Below are 21,314 nucleotides of genomic sequence, written 5' to 3' on the forward strand. Positions count from 1 at the left end.
ATAAGCTAAAAAGATCATGAACATAAAAAAGGACAAAAATAGTACAAGCAACAATCCCAGAGCTACTACTATAGTGACATGATTCTGTCGTGTATTTATTTGTTTTTTGAGTCTGTAAAACCATTTGTTATTCTTAATACTTTAATTTTATTGACAAGGATATTGTCACATAGTGTCAAAAGCCTTTTTGAGATTAGTCAATGTGGCATGTGTATGTTCATTTTGTTAAAAATCTCTCTAAGACAGATAAAACAATATCCTGCGTGCTTTCATTGTGGACTGACCAGCATGAAATCTGTACTGAGCCTGATTTAAGAGGCAGCTATTCAGCAGGCTTTCCTCTGTAAGCATCACTGTATTGGCATTTTCTTCAATATGAGTAAGGCATATGATACTATCTGGAGACACTGTATACTCACTCAACTGCATGAGTGGATCTTTCGTGGGCACCTCCCCATTTTCTTTAAGTCTTTCTTGTCTCAGCGGTTTTTTCAGACCTGAGTTGGCACCACACTCTCTGATTGATTTGAGCAGGAGATTGGTGTCTCTCTGGGCAGTGTTTTCAGTGTTACCCTCTTTGCCACAGCCATCAACAATATTACATCAATGGTAAAGAGTCCTGTACAGTGCTCCTTATTTGTGGAAGATTTTACTGTCTTATGCTCCTCCTCCAGTGTTTCAATGCCGAGTCATTAGTTCCAATTTACAGTGCAGCAACTAGAGGAGTGGGCTGCAGAGACAGGTTTTCAGTTTTCTACTGATAATTGGGTTTGTCTTCATTTTAATCGTTGTCGTCGTCTTTTTAATTTGCCTGCCTTGAAGATGGGGGACACCATCCTACATTCTAGAGAGACAGTGAGGTTTCTGGACCTCATTTTTGACTCCAGATTGTCGTGCTTGCCACACCTGTAAGATTTAAAAGCCCAAACCCTGAAGGTGCTGAACATCCTCAAATGCCTTAGCCACAGATTGTGGGGAGTGGACAAGGTGCATCTCCTCCAGTTTTATCGAGCTGTTGTGCACTTGTGGCTGGACTACAGGTGCATGGTGTATGGGTCAGCGAGGCCGTCTTCTTTGTGGATCATTGATGCTGTCCACCATGAGGGAATTCGACTGGCCACAGGCACTTGTCGGACCAGTCCCATACCCAGCCTCTGTGCTGAGGTGGGGGAACTGCCGCTTACCATCCAGTGCCAGCTGCTCATGGTGAGCCAAGCATGTAAGTTCCTCACAGCTCCAACTTCACCCACACACCATACTGTTGTTCATCCACATGTGGAATGCCTCTTTTCCAACCATCCGTAAGCCACAATGCTATTCGGGATCCATGTGCAGCATGTGCTAAAGTCACTCAATGTGGTGCCAGTGCCACCCCAATTCCAGGGTTTTAACCATCTGCCACCCTGGTTACTGGAGCAGCCCATAGTGATTTTAGATTTGGTGCGGTACAGGAGAGATAGCACTCCTGCTTCTGTTTTTAATGCGGTCTTTTCTGCCATTTTATCTGAGCACCACGACCATGTAGCTGTTTTTATGGATTGGTCTAAGCAGGGTGACTTCTTTGGTTGCTCTGTCGTCTTCCCGGATCATGTCCTCAAGGTCAGACTGCCTCCCTAACTTACCATCTTTGACGCAGAATTGTATGCAATCCTGTGGTCACTGAAGGAGATGAAACATTCTCCCAGTGTTAGATTTCTCATCTGTTCAGATTCTTTGAGTGCCCTTTACTCTCTCCATCGTTTGTACCCAGCAGATAAAGTAACCCAGACTATCCAGGACACCCTCCTCCAACTACAGCAACTGGGGAAGAAGGTGTCTTTCTGCTGGGTACCAGGGCACATGGGAATTCTGGGGAATGAAAGGGCTGATGGTGCAGCCAAGGAGCCATGTCGTGACAGTCAGGTATTTCAGTGTGCTATCCCCCCCTGCGTGCCCTCTCCTCACTGTTGTGGTATAAAGTCCTGTGTCACTGGGAACATGAGTGGCTAGAAGTGACAGACAACAAGCTCCATTTCGTCAAGCCCACAATTTGGGCGTGGTGTACTTCCTTCCAGTCATGTCAATGGGATGAGGTTCTCCTTACTCGTCTTCACATTGGTCACAGCCCTATGATGCATGGAATTTTACTCTGGCGAGAGAACCCTCAGATGTGTGGTGCTTGTGGCATGCAGATTATGGTGCATCACACTTTATTGGACTTCATTTTATTTGCTGACCAGCTGACTGCGGTGGATTTGCTGGCGGATCTGCAGTCTATTTTATGCAATGATCAAACGACTATGGTTTGTGTTTTAAAGTTTTATGCCGGCCACGGTGGCCGAGCAGTTCTAGGCACTTCAGCCTGGAGCCACACAACTGCTAGTCACAGGTTTGAATCCTACCTTGGGCAAGGATGTATGTGATGTCCCTAAGTTAGTTAGGTTTAAGTAGTTCTAAGTTCTAAGGGACTGATGACTTCAGATGTTAAGTCCCATAGTGCTCAGAGGCATTTGAGCCATTTAAAGTTTTGTGAATTGTCCCATGTTTTTAACAAGATTTTGGGGAGATAGTTTTAATGTGTCAACAGGATGGTTGGCTCACCCAGTTTTTTGTAAGTAGTCAGCCAGTCTCATTTCCCTGTGCTGTTCTTTTAGCTCTGCTGCATTTTGTTTTCCCTCTGTTTTAATTTCTTGATTAGCTATCTTGCCTCCTCATTGGTTTTATTGAATGTAAGAGTGCCTGTGTGATAGAATAATTGTGTGGTCATTTTGTCTGCATGTGTGTATGACATTTTTCATTCTTATCCACATTTGTTTATGTTGATCATTGTTAGAGCTCTGATAACCTCATTGTTGGGTGTCCGTAAGATCCTCAAACCACACACACACACACACACACACACACACACACACACACACACTAAAAATATTCATTTACTTGTTTCTTGTTTTGTATCACCTCAATGATTTTAGATAGTATTGGTACTACAGAAATAGGCCTACAGGAAAACCATTTTTGTCAAACATACGGTATATTAGGTAGCATGGGGTATGGCTTGTTATGTCTATAATACATTGTATGGTAAGTTTAGAAAGGCACTTGATAGACTTTGGTCCTTTTGATGTTGAGATCTGTTGCTGTGTCCACAACAGAAATAGTTTTCCATTTGAACCCATTGTGATTGTGCTGGCCAGCCAGCATGCTGCTCTCATGAGTGATACGTATTGTGGGTTCAATATGATGTAGTTTGGTAGAAATTTTGGGAATCTCAGACAGTGATATTCACCAAGTGTCCAATAAGGTTCAATAAAAGCTGTAGCCGTCAGGGAGAGGAACTTGAGAACAAACCATACAATCTTACGATAATATGAATTGTCAAGTTACCATTGGATACAAAAGTTGGATTGTTATATGTGAGATGTTGGGTGTATGCTAGACTTCATGCCAATGTTACAAGTTGCTTGTGAGACCAATCATGGGAACAATCAAGCAAAAGTGTAAGTAGTGTAAGTGACACAACAAACTTCTGGAGGCAAGCAAATCACTTATCACTGAACACTGCTTATATACAATAGGAAAATGAGATACAAGATATGTATCATGAATCACTTATGACTGAGCTCTGCATGCAGTATAATAATGAAATGAAATACTAGATATATATCTTGTGCAAATTCCAAGTTTGTAGGGCACCTTTATTAAGGTGTCTGTCAAGTTAAGGGTGTCAGATAACCTTGTAAACAATAATGAAGTATTGTCTGAAAGAAGCTGCACAAATATTCAGTCAGATCTTGATAACATTTCAACATGGTGCAGAGACTGGCAACCTACTCTGAATATTCAAGAATGTAAAATTTTGCTCTTCACAAAATGAAAAAAATGTAGTATCCTATGACTATAATATCAATGAGTCACTGCTGTAATTGGCCAACTTATACAAATACCCAGGTGATCCACTTTTTAGGGATATGAAATGGAATGATCACCTAGGTTCACTTGTGGGTAAAGCAGGTGGTAGACTTTGGTTTATTGGTAGAATACTGGGGAAGTGCAATCAGTCTACAAAAGAAATTTCTTACAAATTGCTCATGCAATCAGTTCTAGAATATTGCTGATGCGTGTGGGAGCCATACCAGATAGGACTATCAGGGGATATTGAGCGTATTCAGAGAATGGCAGCACGAATGGTCACAGGTTTGTTTAATCCATGGGAGAGTGTCATAGAGATACTGAAGGAACTGAACTGGAAGAGTGTTGAAGATAGACATAAAATATCCTGAGAAAGTCTATCAACAAAGTTTCAAGAACTGGCTTTAAATAATTACTCTAGGAATGTACTACAACCCCCTATAGAGCTCACATAGGGATTGTGAGGATAAGATTGGAATAATTACTACACACACAGGGGCATTCAGATTATCGTTCTTTCTGTGCTACATAAGTGAATGGAACAGGAATGAATGCTAGTAACTGGTACACTGGGACATACCCTCTGCCATGCAGCTCATGGTCTTTAGCAGAGTATAGATGTAGGTGTAGATGTAGATGTAAAAACAAGAACAGACCATTCAAATTAAGCAATGTTTTGGACTCAGCACTCATTTTATCAAGTTCTCACCATGCATCTTTAACATCAGAACCAGGAAGCACTGAGTAGTTTCACAGAAAATTGGTATTGGTGCAGGAACCATGCATTTTTCATCATCAAATTCAACTATAAATGTTGGTACAGCAACCAATATTTCTTCATAGTGTTATTGAAGCTCTGCTTGTTAACACACTAAACCACTGCTTGGTGCACATGAAAATGGTGACTTGGCTGGGTTTCAAAATATTGTTTGTAAAATGGAACTCTCTGCACTACCAACAGTCATGCTGATAAAACCTCTGAAATATCATCCCGTATATATTCTTATAGTTTGTTATATATTATTATGAATAAGCAACACAATTATAGAAATATATTTTTATGGTTGAAATCCTAGAAATTTAACTGAGTTCTCTTCAGTTAGGTAATGATTTTTATGGCTGATTTTAATGACCTCACTTTTGTACCATTTGGTCGTCCCTTTTACCATTTAAGTTTTTGAAGTGTTCAAGGCCAATCCACTTTAGCAGGAATCATGTATTATGACTATTAAGTTTATTAATAACACAGCCAGGAATTGTTTATTCTTTATGATATTAAGCTAATATTGATATATCATATGCAAACAAAAAGAGATGACTAGTTTACATTTATGGGCAAATTGTTCACATAGAACAAATGCACAGTAGTTCCCACAATAGAAAACAGTTCTTTTTGGAAAGTAGCAAAATGCTTTCTGCCAGATAGAGTAAACCTCATATGACACAGATGCCTCCTAAAGTACAGATGTTTCTCTCAACAAATAGGACAAGAGTTATTTGTAAAAATTATTCCATAGAAGTCCTTTTATTTAATAATTTATTATCATATTTTCTTGAACATTGGCAAAAAAATTGTAATGTGTGTTTGTGTGTGTGTGTGTGTGTGTGTGTGTGTGTGTGTGTGTGTGTGTGTGTGTTTGTGTGTGTGTGTATACACATCAGTGACCATGTGCACAAATGCATGAGCTATAAAATATTTTCAGTATTGTATATGTGTTACTAGTTGATGAATAGTATATCTTTTGCCTGTCTTCTGTTTAACACACACCCACAATACACCATTTTCTTTTCTACATTGAAAGAGAAATAACTTTCATTTCTTTCTATTTCTATTTACAAGTTTTGTGCAGTATGAAAAATTACATTATGCTTTCTTTTTAAGGTTTTTGTCATTTCTAGGGCTTCAGTGTAACTTTATCAGCACTTCGTAGTGTGGTAGATGGAAAGCTAACTGAATATCCAAAAATATTGAGCAAGTTTGATGACCAGATAAACAGAGACATCAGTTCATTATTCTCTGATGTTGGAGATGTGAAGGATGAGGTTACGGTAAGCAATGCAAAAATTGCGTCTGTGAACAATGATATCCTTATGCAGAAACAGGAATTTAATTGTATAGTTACCACAGCACAGTCATGTTTTTTTAAATATATGTATACATACATATAAGTGCCTATGCATGTTATGAAACATTGTTTATCGCTTAGCAATAAGCACCCTGAAGCATTCTCTCATAGCATACTGCACAATTTGATTTGGAAGCCTTTGTTGTTTCTATTTTACAGTAATAATCTCCAGTTTGCACTCTTACAGGAGACAGTTGTTGTCCTGTATGCTGATGACACAACTAAGTAAAGCTATTGTCAATCTGAAAATTGATTTGATCAACAAAGTACTCTACTAGAAAAAGACCTATTGGAGTTTGTATGTCCTTGTCTTCCTGCAGTCTCTCAACTGACTTATCAGCCAGTTGTAGAAGGACGTACAGTTTTGTGCAGCAGCTCAATTACAGTGCAACTTGGTGTTTTACATGTGTATAAATTGAGTCATGAAAAGACAGAACCAATAGGTGAAGAAAAGAACCACTGCCCCATTTGAGGACAGTGATTAGGAACTGGTGGTTGGTAGGGTAGCAGGGAGCAAGATAATGTGATTTTACTGTTTCATCATAAACGTTAAGAGAAGATATTGATCACTGACAGAGTTAAGAGGAGACTAGTCTTCAGTAGGACTGGGAGCAGGAAGTGTGCAACACACTTCAGCCTCAGTCAGAAAGCCCAATTACAGTGCATCTTGGTGTTTTACATGTGTATAAATCGAGTCATGAAAAGACAGAACCAATAGGTGAAGAAAAGAACCACTGCCCCATTTGAGGACAGTGATTAGGAACTGGTGGTTGGTAGGGTAGCAGGGAGCAAGATAATGTGATCTGACTGTTTCATCATAAACATTAAGAGAAGATATTCATCACTGACAGAGTTAAGAGGAGAATAGTCTTCAGTAGGACTGGGAGCAGGAAGTGTGCAACACACTTCAGCCTCAGTCAGAAAGCATAGAAATGTGTAAAGTATTAGGAAGAAGAAAGTGCTGCTGTTAGGTACTAGCCTTGGATGATTTGTAGGCCCTTCGTTACAGGAAAGTTTAGTAATAGTGTACCAGGCCACCAGCATATTCAAATAAAATGCTGAACCATGTCAAGTGATAGAGAACTAAAGGCTTTTACGTAAGAATTTTACAAAAGAGTACAAGCTAGGATAGTGGATTGGGTGGGAAAAAGTTTGGACAGGGATAGGTCATGTAACACAAGTGGCAATCTGGAAAACATAGCCTCTTTGATTTTTGGCATTAGTATATATTTTTTTTGAGCTGTGAGGTCGATTAATATGTGGTTGTAAATGGAACTGATGATAACAAACTTTGTGGATGTTACTCTACCCCATCTGGATGGGGTTTCTCTAGGCATGACCTACATCTAAACAGGGGAACATTGGTGCAGCAGATACATGAGAAAATGAGGGTGGATTTTGGGACATGATTGTGAAATTGTCTTGTGGAAGAGAAGAGAAGTAGAACCCAGCGGCAACAAGTTCCACTGTCTCCACCAATCTAAAAAAATATACAATAAAAACTCAAGAGATAGCATTTTCATGATTCTGACACACTGAAAGGCAAACTTCCTAAACGTCTTGAAGTAAAAGAAACCATTAGGGCAAGAACATTGGACATTTCACAGACATAACAATCCTTCATCAATATATCAAATTAAAAAATGCAGCAATTTGAAATTTAACTCCAAACTGCAAACTTTACAATAGTTTAGGTATTTGAGCATTAGTGGAGAAACACAGAAACTCTACATGTAGTGTTATTATTGTATGAAAATACTTACTTTCACTGTAGAACTTCTTCAGAGGGTGGAGGATTGTGCATTTATGTTAGAGAAGAAAAACGGTTTCAGGTGGGGCATGAACCTGTTACAGTTAGTTGAGACAAGCACTTGGAAATACCAGTTACTGATGCAATAGAGCTTCACACAAATGCGAAATTAATCATTTAGTGTGTGCAGTGAGCACTTAGTTGTAACTTGGATACTTCTTTTATTAAATTGAGTAAATCCTAAATAATGTTCTAAATAAAGCTCTAAGCAGAATTCAAAGAATAAGAGCAAATCACTATTTTTTTAAAAAAAAAAAAAAAAAAAAAAAAAAGCATAATAACATACAGAGAAGAGTATGGAGCAAAGTGTAAATGACGCATACCAGATATCAGTCTTTTTGAATGAGAATTTTTCAAGTATTTCTGAGCAATTATAACAAAAATTGCTAAAACAACGATAACTCTGGTATATAATCATGCACTAAGTACAATAATTTTATTACCAAGGACAGAGAGTGAAGTCAGAATAAATGGGTCATTCCCATCAGTTAACTTACCTGAGCTAAAACATTTAAAAGTTGTGCCTGTCTAGAATCATTAGGAATAAGGTGTATAGCTAATGACTAGTTCTAGTCTTCCCTTGTATAAAGGGCACAAAGAGTGAAACTAGCACCAACATGAAATAAGATTAACTATTTAATGCTTTTTTATTGTTTCTTTATTTTCCCTCTCAGTTGCACTGACAAATTGGATTAATGGTAACTAGTTTAACTGTGTCTATTAATTACAGAACTGTTATCTGTGTTAAAAGTACATCGTTAGTCAAAATGTGAAATCAAAATGTTAAATTACAAAACAGTTTTCTAGCACCATAAAAAAACACCATAGGTCAAAATGTGGAACACAAATGCTAAACTGAATAAGGAGTTTTTGGCACTCTATATGTTCAAATTACAGTAGTTCATTACAATGGTTCAAACCTATCTGAGTGAGTCTGCAATGATTACTTAATAATTTGTAATTTCTGAACTATTTATAACTGTTTAGCTTCAAACATGTTATGTATTTGGTAGGAGTATATGAATTCCACCAACTGCATTTAATATGTACTAGGTTCGCTCACATATGCATGTGTTAGTTATGGTTTCATCAGAAAATAAGGAAAAATTTAAAAATATCTCCTCATCTACATTCCCCCTAAAGGTTCTCTCTGATCCCTTTCACCTGCTTTGTCACACCCTCCCCCTTTTCCACCTCACACCCTGTCTCTTTCCATTTCCTCCTCCCTCTTCTCCCTGTCCACCTCCACTTCTCTCTCTGCCCATCTCCTCCTCCTCACTCTCTCTGGCCAAAGCCTCCTCCTTTTCCCTCCCTTCCTCTCTGTCTCCTTCACTCCTCTCTCTCCATCCATCTCTTCCTACCCTGTATCTGTGTTCATCTCATCTTCCCCATTTCTGCATCCACCTCAACCTCTCTCTCTCACTATTCAACTCAATCATGCCCAACTGCAAAATTCTAACTTTCGCAACCAATGGTTGCTTCGTCAGGAAAGAGGGAAGGAGAGGGAAAGACGAAAGGATGTGGGTTTTAAGGGAGAGGGTAAGGAGTCATTCCAATCCCAGGAGCGGAAAGACTTACCTTAGGGGGAAAAAAGGACAGGTATACACTCGCACACACACACATATCCATCCGCACATACACAGACACAATCAGACATTTGTAAAGGCAAAGAGTTTGGACAGAGATGTCAGTTGAGGCAGAAGTACAGAGGCAAAGATGTTGTTGAAAGACAGGTGAGGTATGAGCGGCGGCAACTTGAAATTAGCAGAGGTTGAGGCCTGGCAGATAACGAGAGGAGAGGATATACCAAAGGGCAAGTTCCCATCTCCGGAGTTCTGACAGGTTGGTGTTAGTGGGAAGTATCCAGATAACCCGGACGGTGTAACACTGTGCCAAGATGTGCTGGCCATGCACCAAGGCATGTTTAGCCACAGGGTGATCCTCATTACCAACAAACACTGTCTGCCTGTGTCCATTCATGCGAATGGACAGTTTGTTGCTGGTCATTCCCACATAGAAAGCTTCACAGTGTAGGCAGGTCAGTTGGTAAATCACGTGGGTGCTTTCACACGTCGCTCTGCCTTTGATCATGTACACCTTCCAGGTTACAGGACTGGAGTAGGTTGTGGTGGGAGGGTGCATGGGACAGGTTTTACACTGGGGGCAGTTGCAAGGGTAGGAGCCAGAGGGTAGGGAAGGTGGTTTGGGGATTTCATAGGGATGAACTAAGAGGTTACGAAGGTTAGGTGGACGGTGGAAAGACACTCTTGGTGGAGTGGGGAGGATTTCATGAAGGATGGATCTCATTTAAGGGCAGGATTTGAGGAAGTCGTATCCCTGCTGGAGAGCCACATTCAGAGTCTGATCCAGTCCCGGAAAGTATCCTGTCACAAGTGGGGCACTTTTGGGATTCTTCTGTGGGAGGTTCTGGGTTTGAAGGGATGAGGAAGTGGCTCTGGTTATTTGCTTCTGTACCAGGTCGGGAGGGTAGTTGGCGGGATGTGAAAGCTGTTTTCAGGTTGTTGGTGTAATGGCTTTCAGACAACACCACATACAAAGTTTGCCAAGGTAATCCCATTCCTGATGTCCAGGCGGAGCTTCAAGGAATCCTCAGAACCTTAGGCCCCCTACAAAACCTTTCACCTGACTCCATCAACCTCCTGACCCCACCGACAGCCCGCACCCCTACCTTCTACCTTCTTCCTAAAATTCACAAACCCAATCATCCCAGCCGCCCCATTGTAGCTGGTTACGAAGCCCCCACAGAACGTATCTCTGCCTACGTAGATAAACACCTTCAACCCATTACATGCAGCCTCCCATCCATCATCAAAGACACCAACCACTTTCTCGAACGCCTGGAATCCTTACCCAGTCTGTTACCCCCGGAAACCATCCTTGTAACCATTGATGCCACTTCCTTATACACAAATATTCCGCATGTCCAGGGCCTCACTGCAATGGAGCACTTCCTTTCATGCCAATCACCTGCCACCCTACCTAAAACCTCTTTCCTCATTACCTTAGCCAGCTTCATCCTGACCCACAACTTCTTCACTTTTGAAGGCCAGACATACCAACAATTAAAGGGAACAGCCATGGGTACTAGGATGGACCCCTCGTATGCCAACCTATTCATGGGTCGCTTAGAGGAAGCCTTCTTCGTTACCCAGGCCTGCAAACCCAAAGTTTGGTACAGATTTATTGATGACGTCTTCATGATCTGGACTCACAGTGAAGAAGAACTCCAGAATTTCCTCTCCACCCTCAACTCCTTTGGTTCCATCAGATTCACCTGGTCCTACTCTAAATCCTATGCCACTTTCCTCGACATTGACCTCCATCTGTCCAATGGCCAGCTTCACATGTCCGTCCACATCAAACCCACCAACAAGCAACAGTACCTCCATTATGACAGCTGCCACCCATTCCACATCAAACGGTCCCTTCCCTACAGCCTAGGTCTTCGTGGCAAACGAATCTGCTCCAGTCCGGAATCCCTGAACCATTGCACCAACAACCTGAAAACAGCTTTCACATCCCACAACTACCCTCCCGACCTGGTACAGAAGCAAATAACCAGAGCCACTTCCTCATCCCTTCAAACCCAGAACCTCCCACAGAAGAACCCCAAAAGTGCCCCACTTGTGACAGGATACTTTCCGAGACTGGATCAGACTCTGAATGTGGCTCTCCAGCAGGGATACGACTTCCTCAAATCCTGCCCTGAAATGAGATCCATCCTTCATGAAATCCTCTCCACTCCACCAAGAGTGTCTTTCCGCCGTCCACCTAACCTTCGTAACCTCTTAGTTCATCCCTATGAAATCCCCAAACCACCTTCCCTACCCTCTGGCTCCTACCCTTGCAACTGCCCCCGGTGTAAACCTGTCCCATGCACCCTCCCACCACCACCTACTCCAGTCCTGTAACCCAGAAGGTGTACATGATCAAAGGCAGAGCCACGTGTGAAAGCACCCACGTGATTTACCAACTGACCTGCCTACACTGTGAAGCTTTCTATGTGGGAATGACCAGCAACAAACTGTCCATTCGCATGAATGGACACAGGCAGACAGTGTTTGTTGGTAATGAGGATCACCCTGTGGCTAAACATGCCTTGGTGCATGGCCAGCACATCTTGGCACAGTGTTACACCGTCTGGGTTATCTGGATACTTCCCAGTAACACCAACCTGTCAGAACTCCGAAGATGGGAACTTGCCCTTCAGTATATCCTCTGTTCTCGTTATCCGCCAGGCCTCAATCTCCGCTAATTTCAAGTTGCCGCCACTCATACCTCAACTGTCTTTCAACAACATCTTTGCCTCTTTACTTCCACCTCGACTGACATCTCTGCCCAAACTCTTTGCCTTTACAAATGTCTGTTTGTGTCTGTGTATGTGCGGATGGATATGTGTGTGTGTGTGTGTGTGTGTGTGTGTGTGTGTGTGTGTGTGTGTGTGTGTTGTATACCTGTCCCTTTTTCCCTCCAAGGTAAGTCTTTCCGCTCCCGGGATTGGAATGACTCCTTACCCTCTCCCTTAAAACCCACATTCTTTCGTCTTTCCCTCTCCTTCCCTATTTCCTCATGAAGCAACCATGGGTTGTGAAAGCTTGAACTTTGTGTGTGTGTTTGTGTTTGTTATTGTTTCTATCAAAGTACCAACGCTTCCGTTTGGTAAGTTACAGAATCTTTGTTTTTTTATATATATATATTTTGTCTTGTCACTCAGTACTATTTTCTTAACTTTCATATGTATTTTCTCATGCTACCAGTTAGTGAGTGGATTTTTTATGTATCCAGTTATACTATATTTTCAAAAATTGATCATATTTAATGATATATTAAAATCTTTCAGTGGCTCCTCAGTATCATAGGTTGGTATGGGAGTTATTTCCTCAATTTTAAATTGTGTTTCCACTGGGTGTGTCGGGGAATTATGTAAAAAGTGAAGAGTTTTGTTTGGCAAAACCTTGGATACAGTCCATTTTTCTGCTTTCTGCACTATGAAAACTGTTATACAAGAGATGCGTAGATGGGGAGACTTCCTGGGAAAATTGTTTTCAGTGTTTTACATTGGCCAATTAGCCGATAACCAAAAGCGATAAGCAATGAGTGAACTTTTGCAGTTTTGTCGTTTGTTATTCTGGATAACCGGAATTTATTTACTAAACAGAACATCTGCTTTTATCTGACAATAATTTTGCTGCCTGAGAACTGTGACTGTCCATACCTCATCATTTGTCCATTACATTTTCTGATCACTAATTATTCAAGAAAGGCCCTTTTACCTTATTCAAAACTGTAATACCCAAATTAAAGAAACTGCTACAAGTCAGTGTGTTCATAACATTATAGCCATTGTTTATTGCTACAATTTTCTTTTGAATTTTGTTGAAAGGGTTTTGTGCTCTTGCATTTAGTTTCAATTTGCCGCTGTATAAAGTTACTAGTTTTTAGAGATGCTCATGTATTTACTATTTGTTTTTCATCACTATGTCTGTCATTAGTTTCAGGTCAAGCATTGTGCATGATGCCCGTTCAGTCAAATAAATGTCTCATTTAGTAGATATAAAACTGTTACTTCTCTCTGTATATCTTTAAATACCTCATCAGTTTACGAGCCGAAATATCGTATGGCTTATGTGAGAGGATTGCCAAACCTTTGGATTGTGAGAAGTAAGTTGCTCAGATAAACGTTGCCAGCTGGTGTTACTGGGTAAAGTCTCAATACACTGATTACAGTGTGCTTGCATCGAAAGTAATCTACAATGCCGGAAGAGGTTTCTGCAAGGCTTAATTGCAAAATTAGACTGGAACAATTATCAAACCTGAAAACTGCAATTGACTTTGATTCTCAGGGCCTTCAAAATTTTTGATGATGTAATTGGAGCACAAGTTCGGCCAGCTAAAACTGACAATACAGCCATAAAAACATAAGTAAGAGGAAAAGCCAGAGCCAAAGTTCTGTCCCTCATCTCCACATCAGTAGACAAAAGTGGAATCAGAAATATTTTAATTTCTGAAGACAGCATATGGAATGTGAAACCAGTTGAGATTCATACACGTTTATCACTATGAAAGTGAACGTATACATTATGTACAAATTTTTCAGTAGATTCAACAATGTCCAATAGTGTAGTTAGTAAATATTCTATTTTAAACTTGGTACACATGTATGCTCTAGTTTTTCGAACTACCATGTCTGCTACTTATGGTTGGATGTATTAAAATATGTCGTCAGTACCTATAGCACTTGAGAATGGCCCATAAGTCTAAAATTGGCTAGACATGTGCAACTTGATGAAGTAAATACTTGTTGGTTGATTTGGGGGATGGGACCAAACTGCGAGGTCATCGGTCCCAAATACTTGCTAATTAAGCAACAGTCTGAGTGGAACCATGACACTATCCAGGTACAGCATTGTTTGTTTTCTCATACACTAATCTGGTGTCATTGTTCAATTTCATGAATTGAAGACTCTTGTGTTGAACAAGTTTGGTCAAAAAAATCAGAAAATTCCATGTGGACAGTAGAACTGACTATATTAACTGAAATCTAGCAGGAAATGATCACTCCATACACACCAGAGAAGAATCACTGATCTTAACACAAAAAGTTAACACTTCTGTATAGATACTAAATAGAATTCCAACAAAACATAGTTTGAAGCAATCTGTATATACATGTTGCAGAACAGATGTAACAGTACATTGGGCATGGTCACATATTTGAATCAGATGCTTCTGGTCATGTGCAAATAAATTCTGAAGCAAGCTGAATGACAAAGCCTAAAAAGCATTGTTTATGTGGTACCAAGGAGATTCAACATGATATTGACTTTTTGACTCCGCAATCATAAATTTTTTGTATCCCAAGGTATCACGTTATGATGAGGTCAGTATCAGTACAACAGCAGCAACAAAGAAGTTGAGGACATATACATGAAGGTGAAGGATGATGAAGAACACAAATACGTGGATTATGACAATCATTCATAAGCAAACTAGTTATGAAGTTGATTTCATGCAACATTAAGCACCTAATAGTTTCAGTGAAGTAACTTCCAGTCCAAATCAAAACACTGGAGAGAGGCTTCTCCAGAAGAACTGGAAGCTCACAAATACAACAAAACTTTGAAGATCATTCCTAAAACCAACAACCAACAAATTATTAATTCACACTGAGATGTCAAGGTCTTGTCTGATACAAATGATAAGATTGCTTGACACAAAGTACAATGTTATATGAGAGACTTCGAACAAGAGTACAGCATTAGCTAAAATGAGATTTTCATGCCAGTCATAAAATATTACTTGTTCTGAGTTTTTGTGGCAATTGTCACATTCAAAGATCTTGAGATGATAAAAAAAATGGCTCTGACCACTATGGGACTTAACTTCTGAGGTCATCAGTCCCCTAGAACTTAGAACTACAGGTGACATCATAGGCTAAGGGTAAGATGAAGCTACACGTGCGTTATGAGAACTGTTAGCCAAAGTTACTAGTGTTTTTCTGTACTTTTTCTGTGAACAGTTTAGTTACTTAGTGATGGAAAGTACAGCTGCAACTATTAAGTAACAATGGAAAGGAATTTAGTGAACTCTGATAGTGAAAAACTTCCAAAAGTTAAGGCATATATAGTCTCTTCATTCTTCAAAAATAACCAAGATTTTTATGTTGTACAAATACATGTGTAAAAACTCCTGAAAATTGTTCTTGAATGACCAAAGAATGAGAAGAGACATACAATTTTGTTGCAATTCACTTGTGGAGAGCCATTTGAGATAGTAGTCACATGTGTCTTTATTTCTGTGAGGACCATCTTGATGTAAGTAACCACTGCAAATGAAGACTTCAATGCTTGTACTGTAATATAGTTATATAAGAGCTGTAAATTCTATATCATATTACATTTCAAAATCTACTTTCATTTGTTAGCTTCATTTTACACCTAATCAATTTGGAATGAATCACAAGGGTGCTGTTAAAATATTGAATTTCAACTTGATGTAGCTCTATTCTGAATAATATGAGAAAGCATTTAATAGTTTCTGACCACATTATTCTTCCAAAAACAAGCTGTTTAGGACAATAATTTGCCATTTCAACTGCCTCCAACTGCCCAAAACTGAACATTGCTTCGATCCTATGATGAAATGCTATAAAACATACGATAAAATGACAGTTACTCTACATAAGCTCTTTCAAATCATGGTCTTTCAGCAGAAGTTAAGTACACCACTGGACAACAGCTACTTTTAAGGTTCTGCTGTATCAACTGTGTATTATGTTATTATGTTGTTATGTTTTCTCAGAATTTGAAAATTGAGGAAAGAGTTACCTGGAAAACAGTAGTAATTCTTGCAACAACCACAGCAATTACCCATCAGAATTATTGTCTGGATGAAAAAGTTTCCACTGTTTTTTATAGTGCAAGTTTTCACAAGTTGATCTGGAAAACATTTCAGCATGAACTGAGCAGCAGATAATCCAGTTCCAGATTCCCTCAGGTTTAAGACAATTCTGCAACTTGTTGCTGTGTCACATTTCTTCCATCCCAGCCGCCATGCAGTGTAGTTTTCATGTAAAGACCATCAAGATGGTCCCCACAGAAATAAAGACACATAGTGACTACTATATCAAATGGCTCTCTACAAGTGAATTGAAACAAAATTTTATGCCTCTTCTCATTCTTTGGTACATTCAAGAACAATTTTCAGGAGTTTTTACACATGTATTTGTACAACATAAAAATCTTGGCTATTTTTGAAGAATGAAGAGACTATATATGCCTTAACTTTTGGAAGTTTTTCACTATCAGAGTTCACTAAATTCCTTTCCATTGTTACTTAAAAGTTGCAAATGTACTTTCCATCACTAATTAACTAAACTGTTCACAGGAAAAGTACAGAAAAACACTAGTAACTTTGGCTAACAGTTCTCATAACACACGTGTAGCTTCATCGTACTCTTAGCCTATGATGTCACCTGAGACCAACCAATAACAGAGCATTTTCAATCAAGTGTCCAAATCTTGAAATTTAATGATTTTTAACCTTTAATTACACAAAAATAACAGATATTTTGTGAGCACATTGAGCAAAAATGCTATCTGAATTTTATAGTCACTCACAATATTAACAATGCAGACAATATTTTTAACATAGCGAAGTAGTCTATTGGGGTGTTTGGTTGTCAAGATGTTAGCAGCATATTCTGCTATTTCCTTTGGCACAGCAGTGGTTTTAACTCCATACAAAGGTGAATGTGGATGTTTGCAGAACAATATCAAAATTAATCCTTAAACTTTTTTCTGTTTCTTAATTGTACAAACTTACTGAACTGTCCAATACCTTCACACATATTCAGCCAGAAATTTTGTGAATATCCTTCCCCTCCTTCAACTGTTAATATAAACATGGCTGTAGTATACCTAACTGAAATATGTTACCAATTCCCATTAGGATGCACTTCCTCCCAGTCTGGAATTTCCAATCCATCAAGTTGACTACCACACAGAACAGTCTGCCACAACCCTATCATGGAAGTTGGAACTAACAGCCTGAATAGCTATGAGTCATTAGAGAAATAGTGCACCTTTTTGTTTTTACCTGCATCTACTTCATTAAATCAGTATCCTTTCTTGTGACTCATCATGCACAGAAACTAGAAGAAGTCAGTGAAATGGGTTAGGTGGGCAATGTATATACATCAATAGAGTCATGCTGGCAGACTTAAGTGGTTATGTGAATGGGAACATTATTATGGCGGAAAACCTAGTCCTTCACCTGGCTCAGGTCATGTATTTTGTATGCATATTGGAAGTCTTATTAGAACTTTCAAATAGAAAACACATTGATTGATTTGACATGATGGGATGAGCTCAGCATACACCACTTTTTCACCCCCTCCCCAACTTACTCTCACCACGAAGATGAAATAACATTTTCTTGATGTGTAATTTCACTTTGATCAATTGAATTTTCATTTTATTTATTAATTAACTTGTACTTTCATAGATAACATGAACTGAATTAACGCTGACAAGCCATTTTAAGTGAGGTGACAACAATGTCTTTTTTTATCTTTATTGTTGTTTAGTTTTGAGGTCATAACCATAGATTGGTTGGTTGGTTTTGGGGAAGGAGACCAGACAGCGAGGTCATCGGTCTCATCGGATTAGGGAAGGAAGTCGGCCGTGCCCTTTCAAGGGAACCATCCTGGCATTTGCCTGGAGTGATTTAGGGAAATCACGGAAAACCTAAATCAGGATGGCCGGACGCGGGATTGAACCGTCGTCCTCCCGAATGCGAGTCCAGTGTCTAACCACTGCGCCACCTCGCTCGGTCATAACCATAGAGCCATAACTCATCACCAGAATTTATTGTGGGAAAAAATTCTAGGTGTATTTGTAGTTCTTCTTTTAAACCGGAGCATGCTTCCAACCACCACTTCTTTCGCTGAGAGACAAACATGGCAGCTACCCTGCTTATCTTCAAGTCTTCTCTTAAAATTTGCTGAACACAGCTTCAAGAATAACCAGTAAGCTCTGCCATTTGTTCAGTGGCCTCTCGTTGGTCTTCAAGCACAAATTCATGAATTTCCTCAACTTTTTCATCTGTTTAGGCAGATGATGATGGATATCTAGAGTGAAGTTTGTAAAGAACTGATATGTCATCATTTTTGAAATGTGAAAACTACTCATTCACCTTAGCTCTTCCCACAGAATCAGCTTTGGAAGCTGTTTCTTATCTCACAAAATTTTCTGATCCATTTTGACCCTAACAGGAAGCAAAATTTCTCAGCTGTGCATGTTTACTTACACCCACCACTGGGAAACCAGAAGCAAACAAAACAGGAGCAGTGAAAAATCAGTGTAAACTTACCAAATGTTCCTGATTTATGCCAGAGTGAGTACTTAACTTGCAAGGATCCTGTAATGTAACTCTAATGAGAAAATAATATTGCTATCCAATCTTCACCTAGGGCAATGCTATTCTTAGAAATTTTGCAGAATCTGTTGTCAGTTATATTGTGAGGGAGTGTTTACCTGAAGAACATTAGGGAGAATGAAATGACTTTTGGAAACTACACCAGCAGCTCTGAACTTGGGTTTTCATTAATTTATTAATATGTTAGGAGTTCATTTACTCTTTGTTGTTTGTATACTTATTTTTTCATTTGACATGTCTAAATATTAATTTTATATAAATATTTATATGTCATTTTGTCACATAAGCCTTATGAGATATAAATAAACTTTGACTCAGATTTACTGTCCCAGAATCTACAGGGGCTAGTGTTATCTCCCTACGTGCGTAATGGGAGTACTATTCTCAAAACTGTCACTTTCACAATTCACATGTGTAATGACAGTGATACGTGGTTTTGTGAACATGTGAGCTAACTTCAAGATCTTTTATTTCCTGATTTGGGTATGAATCTAGGGTAAATTATTGTATTACTCCGTCACCAGCATTAGCAAATATAACACTTACCTTCCATGAAAGACGGTAACAATATTTCCACTGATAGCAATACAGTAATTGCACAGATGCATTGTACAATGATTCTTATTTTTACATCTTGTTACACATAACTCATTGGCAGATTAATGTGTTTCTTGAAAGTGCTTTTGTCTACCCCTTCCAGTCCTAATTAGGTAATAAATGTATAACTTAAATTGTCCACATTATTCCTTGCATTTTGTAGAGACATTGTTGTTTGTCTTATTATGCCCAGAATTTATACCTACAAGCTTAGTGTAAGAGAAATTTGACATTTTGATTTTATATAAAAAGTGAACTTACATTGGCAGGCATATGATGTGCAACAAATAATAAAAACTAAGAAGAATACATCTTAATTAAATATATTTTAATTTCAATTAATACATAGGTCGGAACTGGAAATAATAGAAAGTGAACTCCTTTCATACATTGTTGTACACTCCTGGAAATTGAAATAAGAACACCGTGAATTCATTGTCCCAGGAAGGGGAAACTTTATTGACACATTCCTGGGGTCAGATACATCACATGATCACACTGACAGAACCACAGGCACATAGACACAGGCAACAGAGCATACACAATGTCGGCACTAGTACAGTGTATATCCACCTTTCGCAGCAATGCAGGCTGCTATTCTCCCATGGAGACGATCATAGAGATGCTGGATGTAGTCCTGTGGAACAGCTTGCCATGCCATTTCCACCTGGCGCCTCAGTTGGACCAGCGTTCGTGCTGGACGTGCAGACCGCGTGAGACGACGCTTCATCCAGTCCCAAACATGCTCAATGGGGGACAGATCCGGAGATCTTGCTGGCCAGGGTAGTTGACTTACACCTTCTAGAGCACGTTGGGTGGCACGGGATACATGTGGACGTGCATTGTCCTGTTGGAACAGCAAGTTCCCTTGCCGGTCTAGGAATGGTAGAACGATGGGTTCAATGACGGTTTGGATGTACCGTGCACTATTCAGTGTCCCCTCGACGATCACCAGTGGTGTACGGCCAGTGTAGGAGATCGCTCCCCACACCATGATGCCGGGTGTTGGCCCTGTGTGCCTCGGTCGTATGCAGTCCTGATTGTGGTGCTCACCTGCACGGCGCCAAACACGCATACGACCATCATTGGCACCAAGGCAGAAGCGACTCTCATCGCTGAAGACGACACGTCTCCATTCGTCCCTCCATTCACGCCTGTCGCGACACCACTGGAGGCGGGCTGCACGATGTTGGGGCGTGAGCGGAAGACGGCCTAACGGTGTGCGGGACCGTAGCCCAGCTTCATGGAGACGGTTGCGAATGGTCCTCGCCGATACCCCAGGAGCAACAGTGTCCCTAATTTGCTGGGAAGTGGCGGTGCGGTCCCCTACGGCACTGCGTAGGATCCTACGGTCTTGGCGTGCATCCGTGCGTCACTGCGGTCCGGTCCCAGGTCGACGGGCACGTGCACCTTCCGCCGACCACTGGCGACAACATCGATGTACTGTGGAGACCTCACGCCCCACGTGTTGAGCAATTCGGCGGTACGTCCACCCGGCCTCCCGCATGCCCACTATATGCCCTCGCTCAAAGTCCGTCAACTGCACATACGGTTCACGTCCACGCTGTCGCGGCATGCTACCAGTGTTAAAGACTGCGATGGACCTCCGTATGCCACGGCAAACTGGCTGACACTGACGGCGGCAGTGCACAAATGCTGCGCAGCTAGCGCCATTCGACGGCCAACACCGCGGTTCCTGGTGTGTCCGCTGTGCCGTGCGTGTGATCATTGCTTGTACAGCCCTCTCGCAGTGTCCGGAGCAAGTATGGTGGGTCTGACACACCGGTGTCAATGTGTTCTTTTTTCCATTTCCAGGAGTGTATTATTCACGATACAACATTTGGTGAGGCTTTTCTTCTGGGAGTAAACTTAACATCTGTCCTTAACTTTTTCTTCAACTTGTTTGCTTCTATTTCCAGTCAAAGGCATTGCAT

General features: G+C 40.3%; 1 protein-coding gene across 1 annotated transcript in view; it reads left to right on the forward strand.

The window, feature by feature from the left end:
- Positions 1–21,314, forward strand: part of LOC126482033 (dynein axonemal heavy chain 6-like) — a 1,073,010-nt gene that overhangs the window by 152,964 nt on the left and 898,732 nt on the right. Inside the window, exon 71 of the mRNA XM_050106005.1 lies at positions 5,788–5,937. Within this exon, the coding sequence (XP_049961962.1) occupies positions 5,788–5,937 (150 nt within the window). The remainder of the gene's footprint in view (positions 1–5,787; positions 5,938–21,314) is intronic.

The sequence above is a fragment of the Schistocerca serialis genome, chromosome 5 (genome assembly GCF_023864345.2).
Source record: "Schistocerca serialis cubense isolate TAMUIC-IGC-003099 chromosome 5, iqSchSeri2.2, whole genome shotgun sequence".
In the NCBI taxonomy this organism is placed as follows: Eukaryota; Metazoa; Arthropoda; class Insecta; order Orthoptera; family Acrididae; genus Schistocerca; species Schistocerca serialis.